This window comes from Clavispora lusitaniae, assembly GCF_014636115.1.
Source record: "Clavispora lusitaniae strain FDAARGOS_655 chromosome Unknown tig00000105_pilon, whole genome shotgun sequence".
In the NCBI taxonomy this organism is placed as follows: domain Eukaryota; kingdom Fungi; phylum Ascomycota; class Pichiomycetes; order Serinales; family Metschnikowiaceae; genus Clavispora; species Clavispora lusitaniae.
In genome coordinates, this window is record NW_027093978.1 from 374,705 (window position 1) to 387,612 (window position 12,908).

At 40.4% G+C, this 12,908-nt stretch overlaps 7 protein-coding genes and 1 non-coding gene across 8 annotated transcripts; 4 read left to right on the forward strand and 4 right to left on the reverse strand. All coding sequences in view use genetic code 12, as the record gives it.

Moving 5' to 3' along the window:
* Nucleotides 1-1,775: 1,775 nt before the first annotated feature.
* ALG6 (dolichyl-P-Glc:Man(9)GlcNAc(2)-PP-dolichol alpha-1,3-glucosyltransferase) lies at nt 1,776-3,434 on the reverse strand (the record flags this gene model as incomplete). The annotated part of the gene is made up of 1 exon (XM_002615731.1): nt 1,776-3,434. The coding sequence occupies one exon, from the start codon at nt 3,432-3,434 to the stop codon at nt 1,776-1,778; it is 1,659 nt and encodes a 552-aa protein (XP_002615777.1).
* Nucleotides 3,435-3,664: 230 nt separating this feature from the next.
* Nucleotides 3,665-3,746, forward strand: FOB63_005589. Its single transcript has one exon. It is a non-coding gene; the product is annotated as a tRNA-Ser (tRNA).
* Nucleotides 3,747-3,813: 67 nt separating this feature from the next.
* On the forward strand, nt 3,814-4,911 carry FOB63_003173 (peptide-N4-(N-acetyl-beta-glucosaminyl)asparagine amidase; the record flags this gene model as incomplete). The annotated part of the gene is made up of 1 exon (XM_002615730.1): nt 3,814-4,911. The coding sequence occupies one exon, from the start codon at nt 3,814-3,816 to the stop codon at nt 4,909-4,911; it is 1,098 nt and encodes a 365-aa protein (XP_002615776.1).
* Nucleotides 4,912-5,002: 91 nt separating this feature from the next.
* Nucleotides 5,003-5,365, reverse strand: FOB63_003174 (uncharacterized protein; the record flags this gene model as incomplete). The annotated part of the gene is made up of 1 exon (XM_002615729.1): nt 5,003-5,365. One exon carries the CDS (start codon nt 5,363-5,365, stop codon nt 5,003-5,005), a length of 363 nt encoding a protein of 120 aa, XP_002615775.1.
* Nucleotides 5,366-5,528: 163 nt separating this feature from the next.
* FOB63_003175 (RNA helicase) lies at nt 5,529-8,078 on the reverse strand (the record flags this gene model as incomplete). Its single annotated transcript, XM_002615728.2, has 1 exon — nt 5,529-8,078. The coding sequence occupies one exon, from the start codon at nt 8,076-8,078 to the stop codon at nt 5,529-5,531; it is 2,550 nt and encodes an 849-aa protein (XP_002615774.2).
* A 426-nt stretch (nt 8,079-8,504) lies between these two features.
* Nucleotides 8,505-10,079, forward strand: FOB63_003176 (tyrosine--tRNA ligase; the record flags this gene model as incomplete). The annotated part of the gene is made up of 1 exon (XM_002615727.1): nt 8,505-10,079. The coding sequence occupies one exon, from the start codon at nt 8,505-8,507 to the stop codon at nt 10,077-10,079; it is 1,575 nt and encodes a 524-aa protein (XP_002615773.1).
* A 40-nt stretch (nt 10,080-10,119) lies between these two features.
* HAL22 (Hal22p) lies at nt 10,120-11,418 on the reverse strand (the record flags this gene model as incomplete). Its single annotated transcript, XM_002615726.1, has 1 exon — nt 10,120-11,418. One exon carries the CDS (start codon nt 11,416-11,418, stop codon nt 10,120-10,122), a length of 1,299 nt encoding a protein of 432 aa, XP_002615772.1.
* A 380-nt stretch (nt 11,419-11,798) lies between these two features.
* RIM9 (Rim9p) lies at nt 11,799-12,743 on the forward strand (the record flags this gene model as incomplete). The annotated part of the gene is made up of 1 exon (XM_002615725.1): nt 11,799-12,743. One exon carries the CDS (start codon nt 11,799-11,801, stop codon nt 12,741-12,743), a length of 945 nt encoding a protein of 314 aa, XP_002615771.1.
* Nucleotides 12,744-12,908: the final 165 nt, after the last annotated feature.

Sequence of the window (12,908 nt, forward strand, 5' to 3'; positions counted from 1 at the left end):
GAGTCACTTTAAAAGGCATACCAACTGCTTTAAAAATATAGAAGATTCACGTGAATAATGAAACAACGTCCTATTGATCTCAAGCTTGAACTGCTTTTATATGCGGTGCATCTTCAGGCGAGCAGGTACACGTGACATCCATGATAATGCGTCGTTGGTGCGCTATCGATTTTGCACCCATCAACCACAAAGATGCCCGATACGACAATTCAGAAGGAAAACACCATGTCATATGAATATACTGGGGACGGGACTCTTCATGGTTCCTCTTGTCTGGATTTACAGCAATGTTCTGACTCGAGCGAAAATAGTGGACGACAGAATGTTTTGCGCACAAACCATAATTTGAATATCAGCATCATTGAGTTCCCAAGTGTTAGTCATGTCGAGGAAATTATTTATAACGACAAAGGATCTTCTGTAAAGAATAATAGATGCACCTTGTCTTCATCCAAGACTACGAGTACTTTACTGACGAGCGATGCTGTTAACAATACACCTTATATTGGAGGATACGATAAAATCAGAATAGAAGAAGGCAACGGACAGCCTTTTGCGATAATGGCTTATTCCCAATTGGATGCGATTCTGCCTTTAAGCCATTCGCCTTCGCTCACGAAGAATGAGTACAGCTCAGAAGCAATGCTGTCCAAGAATAAAATGGAGAAATTGGATTCTGCAGCAAATAAAGTTGTGGAAATACGAAGAACGCCTAAAGTTTCTAGATGGATGATATTCATGATGCTAGTTGCAATTTTAAGTTTAACTGGTTGCCTAATTCCAGCCATATACTTTTCAATTCGGGGATCAGAATTATCTTTTTGGAACCATTTTAATGCTCTATCACCATATGCCAAAGTGGACATGGCTAAAAAACTTTTAACAAGAAATCATCAACATGGTACAATAGGTGTTGCTGGTATTGAAGCCAACAATACGGGTTTTTTAAAAGGATTATCATATTCCCCGTCTGTTGTTCAAATCGAAGCTTGCGTGTATACACTTGAACAAGCATTAAAAGACATGACTATGCTCTCCCAAGTTACAAACAGTCTAAGGACATATGGAACGGAATGTAATTTCATTAACATAATTATAGAGGCAATTGACTTATTGGACTTGGATATGAAAATTACCTTGGGTGTCTGGCTATCCAAGGACGAAAAAGCAAACGAAGCTAGAATTCGTGAAACGAAGACACTTCTAAGAAATCACCCTCGGTACTTCGAGAATATTCTCATGGGCAACGAGGTTCTCTTCAGAGAAGACCTATCTGAAGAACGACTTATTGAATGCATTAAGGATATACAAATGTTCCTAAAGAGCATTGGAATTGCTGTGCCTGTTGGTACATCTGAGATTAGATCTAGAATCACTCCTGAACTAATCGCAGAATCTCAAGTGGTGGGAATCAATGTTCATCCGTTTTTAACTGAGTTAGATCCTCGAGAAGCATCACGGTGGGTCGTAGATACCCTCTACCCAGATTTGAATATCTTCAGTGGTTTCAACACTACGCTCATTATAAGTGAGATTGGATGGCCCTACTACGAAGACACACCATCCGGCGCCTTTGCTGCTCAAGAGTTCATGAACGCATGGGTTTGCGAAGACAGTCCAAAATTAAACGTGCATTGGTTTTACTTCGAGGCTTTTGATCTACCTCTGGTGAAAAGAGTTTTCAGTGGACATCGTAAACAATGGGTAGCAGATTGGGGAGTTTTTGCTGCAGACGGGAAACCAAAGAAAAACACAGTGGTACCAAACTGTAATCTTTAAAGATAATACACTTTATGAAGAAGCCACAAATAGAATGTACCGAAGCACCCAAAGGAGATAGTCGTATTAGCAATAACCCATAGGTCGGGGTATCTAACTGGAGCTGGAATGGAATAGTCAATTATGTGAAAAACGATGATCGCTAAGTAGGAAAGTCCAATTATAAGTTTCAAGCAAATAGACAGATTGTGCGGCCACAAAAGGTTGTTCTTTCTTTTTAGAGTGAATCCACCAATCAACCAATTAATCAATAGAGAGGTAACACCATACTGTAAAACTAAACCGTCCTTTTTCAAAAGAGGAAATAAGCTGAACGTACTGATGTTGTTAATCCAATGTATTATTGAAATGGTATCACGATCTTTAGTGACCAATAAAAACGTCGATGGAATCAATGGTACCAACACTGTTTTCTCGTGGACTTGAAACAGAAAAAGATAGAAAGCCCATGCACATGCACTAAAGCCATAAAGAACTAAAGCGGGAGATGTTGACTTTTGGATCAACTGTTTTTTGAAACATAAAAGACATGGTGGTAATGCGAACGTAAGCGTTAACACGAGGGAGGCAGTTTTGAGTTGGGAATTAGTGAAAAGTTTATTGTACTTCACAACGAGATTCGTAGTGCACCAGAAATTAGCCACTTTATCTTCAAAGAGGCCTCTCTCAAACGGAAACATCCTAACTAATATCTGTTTGAGCAAAACACATGCATCAGTCCATGTCAGAGAAGTGAGGATGAAAGGTGAAACTGAGGCCACAGTTGTGAGAAAGACGCTGAGACCAACAGCGAGTAAATTTCCAAATTTAAAAGAAGTGAGGGTTTTGGGAATTGTTGTCGATGGTGTGAATAGTCTAGCCAATATGATAAAGAAAATAAAGGGACTGTAGTAAAGTGCCATCTGCTTGAACAACACAGAGCTCATAAACCATATAGATGCAAAAACGAGACTTCCATTCAAGAGTTCAGCCACAGACAATAAGAAGAAGCCCAACATGACTGAGTTATACTGGAAATGACCATGGTCTATCAAAATGAGCGGTGGTTGAGATAAGATTAACGTAAGAACGACAATTTGATGCATCCTACCCAATTTTAAGTGTCTGCTTAAAATGGATGTGAGATGGAGAACAGCTGGAATGTATATCAACAAATCGCTAATTAAGCTGGAAAATCTCATGAAAGTTTTAATACCCGAGTTTTCTATCCCTCTCGACTTGACCAACTCAAACCAATCACTATTGATGAACCCTCCTATTTTCCCGAAAATCCACAGATGATAGGCAGTTAAAGGTGGATAATCCAAACCCCAGTATTGTAAGTCATAAAAGTACCATTGATCAACCGGAAGATGCGAGGTAATTTCCATCCAATGTCTCTGAGCTTCAAAGTCTCCGTTTATTGGTTTTTCACCCTGGCCAGAATATGGGCCTAAGCCAACAGCACTCCGCAACATAACTGCTGTCAATATCAAAATGTATCGAGCAGCCCATTGATCAGGCGCTCTTTCAAAGACACGCAAGAGGTCATATAATGGCGACTTCAAGAAAGGATTGGCAACCGTCTTAGCCAGAGTGTTCGATGGGGTAACTGGAACAGCAGAATTGTGTTTATTCAGAACCGCTCTTTTCTTCTTGGGGCTGTGTTTCTTCATTGGGAGAGCTAATTGTTTTCGGTAATCGAAATGGCATGTTAATTAAGCGCGCGCAATACAGATTTCATAAAGTACTATACTACCACTCATTTAATTTACATTATAACGGGAAATATTTGCTCCTTTGATAATTACGCCGTTTATTGCTTAGGTGTCATTTAACTGCTCAACATAATTAATTAAAATAAACAAGGAAACATAGTGATACCGCAAAATATTTATCAGAACAAGGCAACTTGTCCGAGTGGTTAAGGAGAAAGATTAGAAATCTTTTGGGCTTTGCCCGCGCAGGTTCGAGTCCTGCAGTTGTCGTTTTTTTTCGAATCACGATTATTGATCTTATAACGGAGAAACCCATCTATTTATCACTCGGCACAACATGAGTGTGAACCAAGACTACAAATATTTAGCAGACAGGCTCATTGCTGCTTATGCGAAGGCGACTCTTGAAGCAAATCCTCCCAGAAATCGAAGAATAAATGACAAATCCACAGCTCAAATGCTTTCACTGGTCATTTCCATTCAAGAGGAATTGAAACGATATACAATTGCGTCAGATTTAGACACAGCGCTAGAGACGATCAACCTCTCAAAGATATACGGAGGTGTAGACGCGAGAGAGGAAGAGAAACGGAATCCGGGTTTAGGTTACGAAGATCTTATTGTTCTTGAAGTGCTTGAATACTTCAAGAATGACTTTTTTACATGGGTGAACAAACCAGAATGTCCTAGCTGCCACAAAGATGGTGACAATATTGAAGGTAAAGGAGCAAAGGGTCCTCCATCACCCAACCCTGACAAAATAAGTCAGATTGAAGTCTACTGGTGTAAAGAATGCAACCGAAGTGTTGAGTTTCCAAGAATAAACAATGCTCGAAGACTTTTGGAAACACGCAAGGGCCGCTGCGGCGAGTGGGTAAACTGTTTTATGCTTATATTGAAGGCGGTCCTTGGAGCTGAGGCTCGCATTAGATATGTGTGGAACAGAGAAGATCATGTATGGTGCGAGTACTTTAGCACAAAGTTAGACCGCTATGTCCATCTTGATCCGTGCGAAAATGCCTTTGATAATCCTTTATTGTATTGCGAGAATTGGGGGAAAAAGATGAGTTGGGTATTTGGTATTGGGGACGATTATATCATAGACCTCAGCAGCAAATATATTACGAAGGAGAAGCAGATCCCAAAACTGTCGATTGCTAAAGAGACTATTGTTACGAGTATCGTGAGCAGAGTAAACCACGATTTGTTGCGCAACTATTGGCTGACCAAAGTGGCTCCGCTTGATATTAGTGAACGAGAGAAATACCTCAAATTGTATTATGATGTAATCTCGGTCCACAACAAAGAAGTTGATCATAGAAGACCAATAGTGCACCTGAAAACGTCTTCGTCACCACAAGGAAGACAAACCGGAAGCGCAGAATGGACGAAAGCTCGTGGTGAAGATGGCCAACATAATCAGACGCACGACTAATGACCAAAATGAAAAGGACAGAAAAAAGACAGCAACCATATTAGGCAAAGCATGTATTTTTTCCAGAAGGACAACAAATAGACGGACGGCATCACGTCTGAATACCTTTGGAGTGGCGGAACAATTTCCATCCACACCACCTAACATATGCCCACCACCAGGCACCAATGTAAATACACCAAAACGTAATCACATGCTTTTCGAACAGCATACATGTCGAAACAAGGTACTTATAGAGACCTTTAGTTGCTGGGTTCCAAGAAAGCGGCTCGAAGATATATTTCCACCACAGAAACAAGGCTGTGAAGGATACAAAACAAAGTAACCACGTAATGCCCACAAAAACATAGGCGTAAAGTGTGGAGCAGGAGAATAAATTATCTGTGGCTTCAGAATCAAGGTAGTTGAAATCCTCAGATGGTGTTAACAAAGGGAGAGGATCATCATCGCTCATAGGTCGAAGTTTTGAGAATTCGTGAACAGTGAAATTTCAAGATGTCATGGCGCGAACATACACCGGTATCTAGTGGATCAAAGGAGCGAAACGTGAGGATGCGACTACAAAAATCCAGTAGTGGAATAGGATGCTTTAAATATATATATATGCAATGAAGTCTTCAGTCAGTAATACTAATTTTGGATCCACCTAGAATGTGGGGTGCGACCTCCTGAAGCCAACTTAATTCAATCAGAGAGCAGTTACGCCCATAGGATTTGGCGGTATAAACATACTCGATGTACATGATGGCATCGAGATTGGATTTACCAAAAAGGTTGGATGATGGATGAATACTGATCAATTGACCCGTAGCACATGTACGGAATGATCGGTCTGGCATTCCAATAGCTGTGTTCAATGCGTATCCTTTCAAGAAGGATTTAAGAATCAGTGGGATGTCCAACAGCTGTTTGAGGTCAAGAAAGTTTTCTTCCTCTTCACCCGAGGACTCCGTGTTTGATGATTGGAGTGCAAGTTGTGCCTTCATCTTCTTCAATTGTGCATCTTTTTCATTTTGATTCAAGCTATCATCCAGTTTGATTGTAGTGATCATGTAATCTGTCAATTGTCTTCTAACCTTTAAAACATTGATGAAGCCCCTGTAGCTGAAAAAGAGGTCCTTGCACCACATCTTCAACTCAGAAATATTCTTCTCCCTATGAAGCTTTTCAAAGTAGGTAAAATACTCTTTCAAAGCAATGAGGTCTCCCAGGGTATTTCCCAACGGACAATATTGTCTTCTTTTGTAATTTATTTCGTCCCGCAATTCTCCATTGCCTCCGATATTGAGAACGAGGTTATCAACCGAAAGACACGAGACAATATCTATAACGTCTTGTAGCACACCATAATCTGAAGCACCAATCAAAACAGCTGAAAGGGCAGGAGGAAGAGGTAATATGGCCATCTTATAACCCAAAGGAGTGACCTTACCCGAATCATCTAGGGCTCCCAAAGAATACAAAGTATTCAAAGCACTGATAATCGCTTCTTGGCCCGGATGTTCTAACCAAGTCCAATTGAGAAGATCATCGACACCCATTTTCTTCAAAGTTAAAATAGGTAAAATTACATCGTTTCTCATGATTTCAGATTCCTGCTGTTTCGGAAGTTTGGAATGAAATACATTCTCAGGGAAAAGACGGAACACTTTACCAGCACTTTCTCTACCTGCTCTACCTGCTCTTTGTTTAGCAGAAGCTTGTGAAATAGGAGTTGTGAGCAAGGTGGAAAGACCCAATTGATGTTTCCATACCTTTACCTTTCGTAAACCCGAATCTATGACAAACTTGACTCCACTAACAGTGATAGAAGTTTCAGCAATGTTAGTTGCGATAATCACTTTCCTTTTACGGCCAGAAAGCTTTTCAAATATTTTCAGCTGCTGTCCAGGAGACAATGCAGCATAAAGTGGCAAAGGAACAATTAGTGGCGCTTCTTTCGGAAGTTGAGGAGCTAGAGTACTCAAGATTGTCACACAGTTGTCAATTTCTTCTTGACCCGGCAAAAAGCAAAGGATATCGCCCTCCTGTTCTGACATGTTCACTTGAACTATAGCCTTCACCATAGTATCAACAACGTCCTCGGATGACTCGCTCAAATAATGTCTGGAAACAGGATACATTTTACCCTCGACAAAGAGGATGGGAGCGTAATCAAAAAACTTGCTGAAAAGCTCCGCATTAAGTGTAGCTGACATAACAATGATCTTCAAGTCTGTTCTTTGTCGACTTGAAATGAGTTGCTTCAAAAAACCAAGAATGAGGTCGGTCAAGACTGTTCTTTCATGCGCTTCATCAATAATAATCGTGGAATATTTTGAAAGCTTGGGATCAAGCATAAGTTCTCTGATCAACATACCATCTGTCAAATAATTCAACTGTGTTTTGGAACTCGTGATATTGGAGAATCTAACTTGGTAACCAACCTCTTCACCTAAAACACAACCGTATTCTTCACTGACTCTAGCTGCCAAAGACGCAGCTGCCACTCTACGAGGTTGAGTAACAGCAACCCTCTTTTTGTTTAATGGCATTAAAAACTGGGGGATCTGAGTGGATTTACCAGAACCTGTCTCACCAATGATAACGGTGACCTGGTTATTAGTCACGTAGTCAATAATCTTATCCTTGTGTTGATATATTGGTAAGTTCTCACGGACTTTCAACAACTCCTTTGCCTTCTGAGACCTTTCTAATTTCAGAACGCCAGAGTTTATTTTGAAAGCCAGAGCATCATCTTCGTCATTTTCATCATCATCCCCATCACTTCCTTCGTAAAATGTTGCTTTTTTTGATTTCTTCGATTTTAAGGGCTTTCGCTTAATGGAGGCTTTCAACTCTGCTTCATGTTTTGGTTTCTCTACCTGAACTGGAGAAAAATTTGCATTGTCTCTCTGAACAGTATCCTTATTCAAAGCGGGTTCAGTTAAACTCCCACTTGGTTCATATTCAGGCTCTATTTGAGGGGTTTGTTTTGCTGGTGACACCTCTTCTTCTTCGTCTTCACCTGAGATTGAATCGAACTTGATCTTCTTATTAGTTCTATTCACACGGACATCAGTAACATCTTCCACTTGAGCATCCACCTTTGGCTTCTTGGATTTTCTTCTCTTTCTTTTTCTAGTCCCCGTGCTGTCTTCAGCATGAACAACAGAGATGTTGGACATGAAAATGATGCAAAGTGTGTCTCGGTTTTTTTTGGCGATGAGTCGCGATTTGAACTGATAATGGAAAATGAGATTCACCAGATCTCTGGATGGCATAATAAAGCGTTTGAAATCGATGGAGAAAAAGACCCAGTCAACTTCTTTGATAAAGATATTTTATCCTACTGCAGAACTTTCATTGTTTAAGTAAGCTCGAGGTATTTACGCTCCTTACCTGTAAAGAAGATAAAGGAAGGAAGAGGGAAAAGATATTGGCTGAAAAAGATAATGACTTCACTTCGCTATCCTTGTACTTCTTTTGAAACTCTGACAAATAAAGGTGTCCATTTCGGTCTATGTTTTCATTAGAGTGTAACTAAATCATACAAGGCAATTGGAAAAGCGCGAACAGAATTTACCAACTCATACTACTACCCAAGAATAAGCATGCAGCGCTTTTTGAGACTCCAGAAATCTAGTCTTCGTGGACGATTGTGTGTGTGCCAAGTGAGGCACCAGTCCACTATCCCCACTGTGGAATTGCCCCCGGAGAATATGAAAATTGTTCCCTCGGTACACGATTTGACTCCTTCGTCTTTCACATCTAAGGACTTTCAAGGTTCTCTTGTGGCGCACCTCTACAGTAGAAACCTCATAGAGACACTTACAAGTGATGATTTGTACAAAATTACTGAACATGGCAACAAACAGAAGCTCAAATTGTACTGTGGTGCTGACCCTACTGCAGAATCGCTTCATTTGGGTAATTTACTACCTCTTATGGTCTTACTACACTTTGTGTTGAGAGGTCATGATGTTGTTGGTTTGGTTGGAGGGGCTACCGGTGTGGTGGGAGACCCAAGTGGGAGAACAAGCGAACGTTCAGCAATGGAAGCAGCCCAGCGAGAAAAGAACGTGAGAATCATCCAGGAGCAAATTCAAACGTTTTTGAAAAGAGGCATCGACTATGCAAAGTCTAGAAACATTGAAATTGCGAAGGATGATTCGAAATTGGGTTCCATTCAGAGTGTGAACAATGCGGACTGGTGGAAATCGGTCAAGCTTTTGGATTTCTTAGCTACTTACGGTAGACATATCAGAGTATCACAAATGCTTGCTAGAGATTCTATTCTGTCTCGTCTAGAATCTCAGCAGGGTATAGGATTCAACGAATTCACCTATCAGATTCTACAAGCTTATGATTTCTGGCATTTATTCCAAAATGAGGGTGTTAATCTTCAGATTGGTGGAAACGATCAGTGGGGAAACATCACTGCTGGAATTGATTTGATTTCACGTCTCCAAAAAAGTACTGAAACGAAATCGAAGGCTGAAAAGGAACATGATTCTCTGGCATTTGGTATTACGGTGCCTCTTTTGACTACACCAAGTGGTCAGAAATTTGGAAAGTCGGCAGGAAATGCCGTGTTTATCAGCGAAAAATCAACCACACCATTCCAGATGTATCAGTTCTTTATTAATTCTCAGGATGAGATGGTCTTCAAGCTCTTAAAGATTATGACTCTTCTTCCTTTAGAGGCAATCGAAACAGTGATTGTACCTAAACACGAAAAGGACCCAGGTTTAAGAATCGCTCAAAGAATTCTTGCTAGGGAAGTTGTGGACTTGATCCATGGTAATGGCGTAGGTGATGAAATGGCTTATATCACGAGTTTTTTGTTTCCCACCCCAGATCAACCGTTTGATGATGACATCACAGCCGACAAGCTTATTCTGAAATTTAGAAAATCAGGAATCTTGAGAGCGTTAAAGCTTTCTTCATTCCCGGACCCTACCGATTTGAAAATGAGCACATTGTTATCATCTGTTCTCGAAATGTCAAAGAACGAAACTAAGGCTCTTATCAGAGCTGGTGGGGTTTACTTGGGAATTGATCGGCGTCAATTCGTTGATCCGGACGATGTTGTTTTGTTTGACAAGGAGAATCATTTGATTGATGGGAAGTTATTGCTTGTGAGAACTGGTAAACAAAAGTATTACGTTGTTGAGGTCAGCGAATAGTGTCTTGTAAATAGAAACCATATATAAAAAGAAAGAACTTTTACTGCTTACTTAAAACTTTTTCAACAGCATCAATGACAGTAGCAAAAATCTTCTTGTTAGCAGCAATGACACCTTTGGATTGCAAGTATCTTCCTTTACCAAAATCCAACGGACTTCCCCTGATGTCGCCTACTTGACCTCCACTTTCATGAATCAAAATGTTACCCGAAGCATGATCCCAAATCTTTTCTCTATAAGTGTCATTGATAGGTAAGCGCAAGTAAATGTCAGCTTGTCCCTTTGCTAAAACGCAGTACTTGACTTGTGAATCTAAGTTGATTGTTTGTTTCGCCACTGTCGAATCATCAAAGCCTAACTCCCGCTTGATTTGGCTCTGCGTAGAGTGGGCTGAGTGGCCCTTTTCCACTCCTTCCATCACTTTTAATTTTGATGGCGAAGTCTCTTCAGTCATCTGAAGTTTTTGTTGTTTAGCAAGGGGGACGAACTCATTCGATTCAAATAAAGGCGAGTAGTAAGATCCCAAGCCGTGAACGGCAGAAAACAAACCTCCTATTCTGCCTGTCTGTTCTTCATTAGAGACGATATGTTCAGCCAAGTTTGGACAACCTATTACACCGAGGACGACTTTGCCGTCCTCAATTAGTGCAAGGCAAACAGCAAATTGATCTCCTCTCAAAAATCCCTTTGTTCCATCGATAGGGTCCAATGCCCAAAATCTACCAGTTGGTCCGCCTTCATAGTTTCCTAAATCAATACTGGAATGAATTTCTTCAATAGTTTTGAGGTCGCCCAATTGATTGTTGAGGGAGGCAGTTTCTTTCTGGGCATCCTCTAGGATTTGAAGAATACGACTATTCAATTTATTTGCTTCATCAGATCCATCACGCAAAGAAATGGAATCTTCTTCGCCAACAATCTTATCGGATGGAAAGTTCAATTGAAGTGCATGGTTTACGATAGCTTGAGCAGCATAATCACCCACAGTTACAGGGGATTTATCGTCTTTTATCTGGGTGCCGTTTTTCAGGGTAGCTGCAATTGAATCGCTTAGCTTTTTTGTAAGAATTGAAGCTCTTTTGACTGCTAAGGTTGCGATTTCCAACTCCTTGTGATAAGGATGATTTGAGGGGATGCTGGACATGGAACAAGGAATGTGAAGATGTGAATATAGGCGAGCCAAAAATATCGGTGACGTGATATTAGGTAAATGAAGCTTGAAAACTGAGATCAAAATTGCACTTATCGATATACCTATAGCCAATCGTTTGTACATCATATCGTTCAGTATCAGGTCTCGTGCGAGCACGTGAGTAATGGAAAACAACAAAGACAGCATGAGACTACAACCTCTGAAATTAAAATCCTAAGTGATTTTTGCATTTTCATAAACTTGGAAAGTCTTGCTCATATGCTTTAATTTCTTTCGTAGTTTTTCATTTGCAAGCACAAAAGCATGTTCGCTACGGCATTTTAGTACAACAAGTGTGTGCGACTTCTTACATTGACCCCCAACATTAGAAAGGGAGACTACGATAAAATGAGTCTTGAAGACCTCTAACATAGATCTACATATCTAACTAAGCCTATGAACCAATGAACACGGTAGCTTGCTTATGAAAAGTAAGTCACATCCTGGATACTTTGCACCCGTGCACCAAGATATGCATAATCTTGGCAACTACTCATCAATCCGATCAAACAGAGTCACTGGCACTGATGCACTCTGGAGTCATATTTATTGGCTGTTTGTGTTTAATATCGTGGCTTATACAACTACTACCGGTCATATCGGTACCCATCACAGGAAAAAGCATCAACTACGACCTACATCTTTGTTCCTATAACAACATCACGTTTGGTATTTTTGGCGTCTGCGATATATCAACTGGAGCTTGCTCGGACCCGAAAATTGGATATCCGATTGAGGATTTCGTAACAGACACAGAGTCGTACGAAGATGGTGTTACCGATGGTCTTTCTGGAATAGAGTTACCATCGAATGCGACATACTACATTTCCAAATTGTTGGTGGTGCATGTTTTGGCATTCTTCTTCACCAGTCTTCTTCTATTGGAAACGTGTCTAATACTCTTCGTTTCATTCCTTGATGATTTGCGCAATCGTTCTTCACATCACACTCGATGGGTTCGCCAAAAGAAGACTTCCACCGACACTGAGACCAGCGACAGTTTTAGCATCGACAAACTCAAACCAATAAAGAGAGATACCACTCCGTATTACAACTGGATGGTACTTTTTGCGCTACTACTGTTTCTACTGACGCTTTTAGCTTTTCTAGCAGACGTTTTGTTATTTGTACCTGAACTCAGCTACTTGGGTTGGATCCAACTTCTTCCTATTCTGTTGATGGCTTTAATAGCATCACTCGTTTGTTTTTTCAAACGATCAGTTTCTTCTAGAAAACATTTGGAAGATGATGTATATCCCGCAAATGAAATGAGAGGCAGAGCTAGAAATATTGCTTATTCCGTGGATTCAGATTCAGATTCCGACGATGGTTTCTATATCTACACCAATGCCTTTCATGGCGGTGGAACACAGAGGGTTGCTAATAGCTCTATTCATGAGATACTTGATACGGATAATGACATGAACGATTCGGACATTGAGTTGCAGCTGCTACAACATCGATCGTCATAGAAGTTGCGTTGATTGGTTAATGTAATATTAAAAGGGTTATATGTATATATCAAATGGGTTGTGTAATATCGAATGGGTTATATAATAATATATGAGTTACGTACTGGATGTATCGCAGCAAGAAAATTGGGTTATCATTGGTAAAACTATTCAATCAAATTAAAT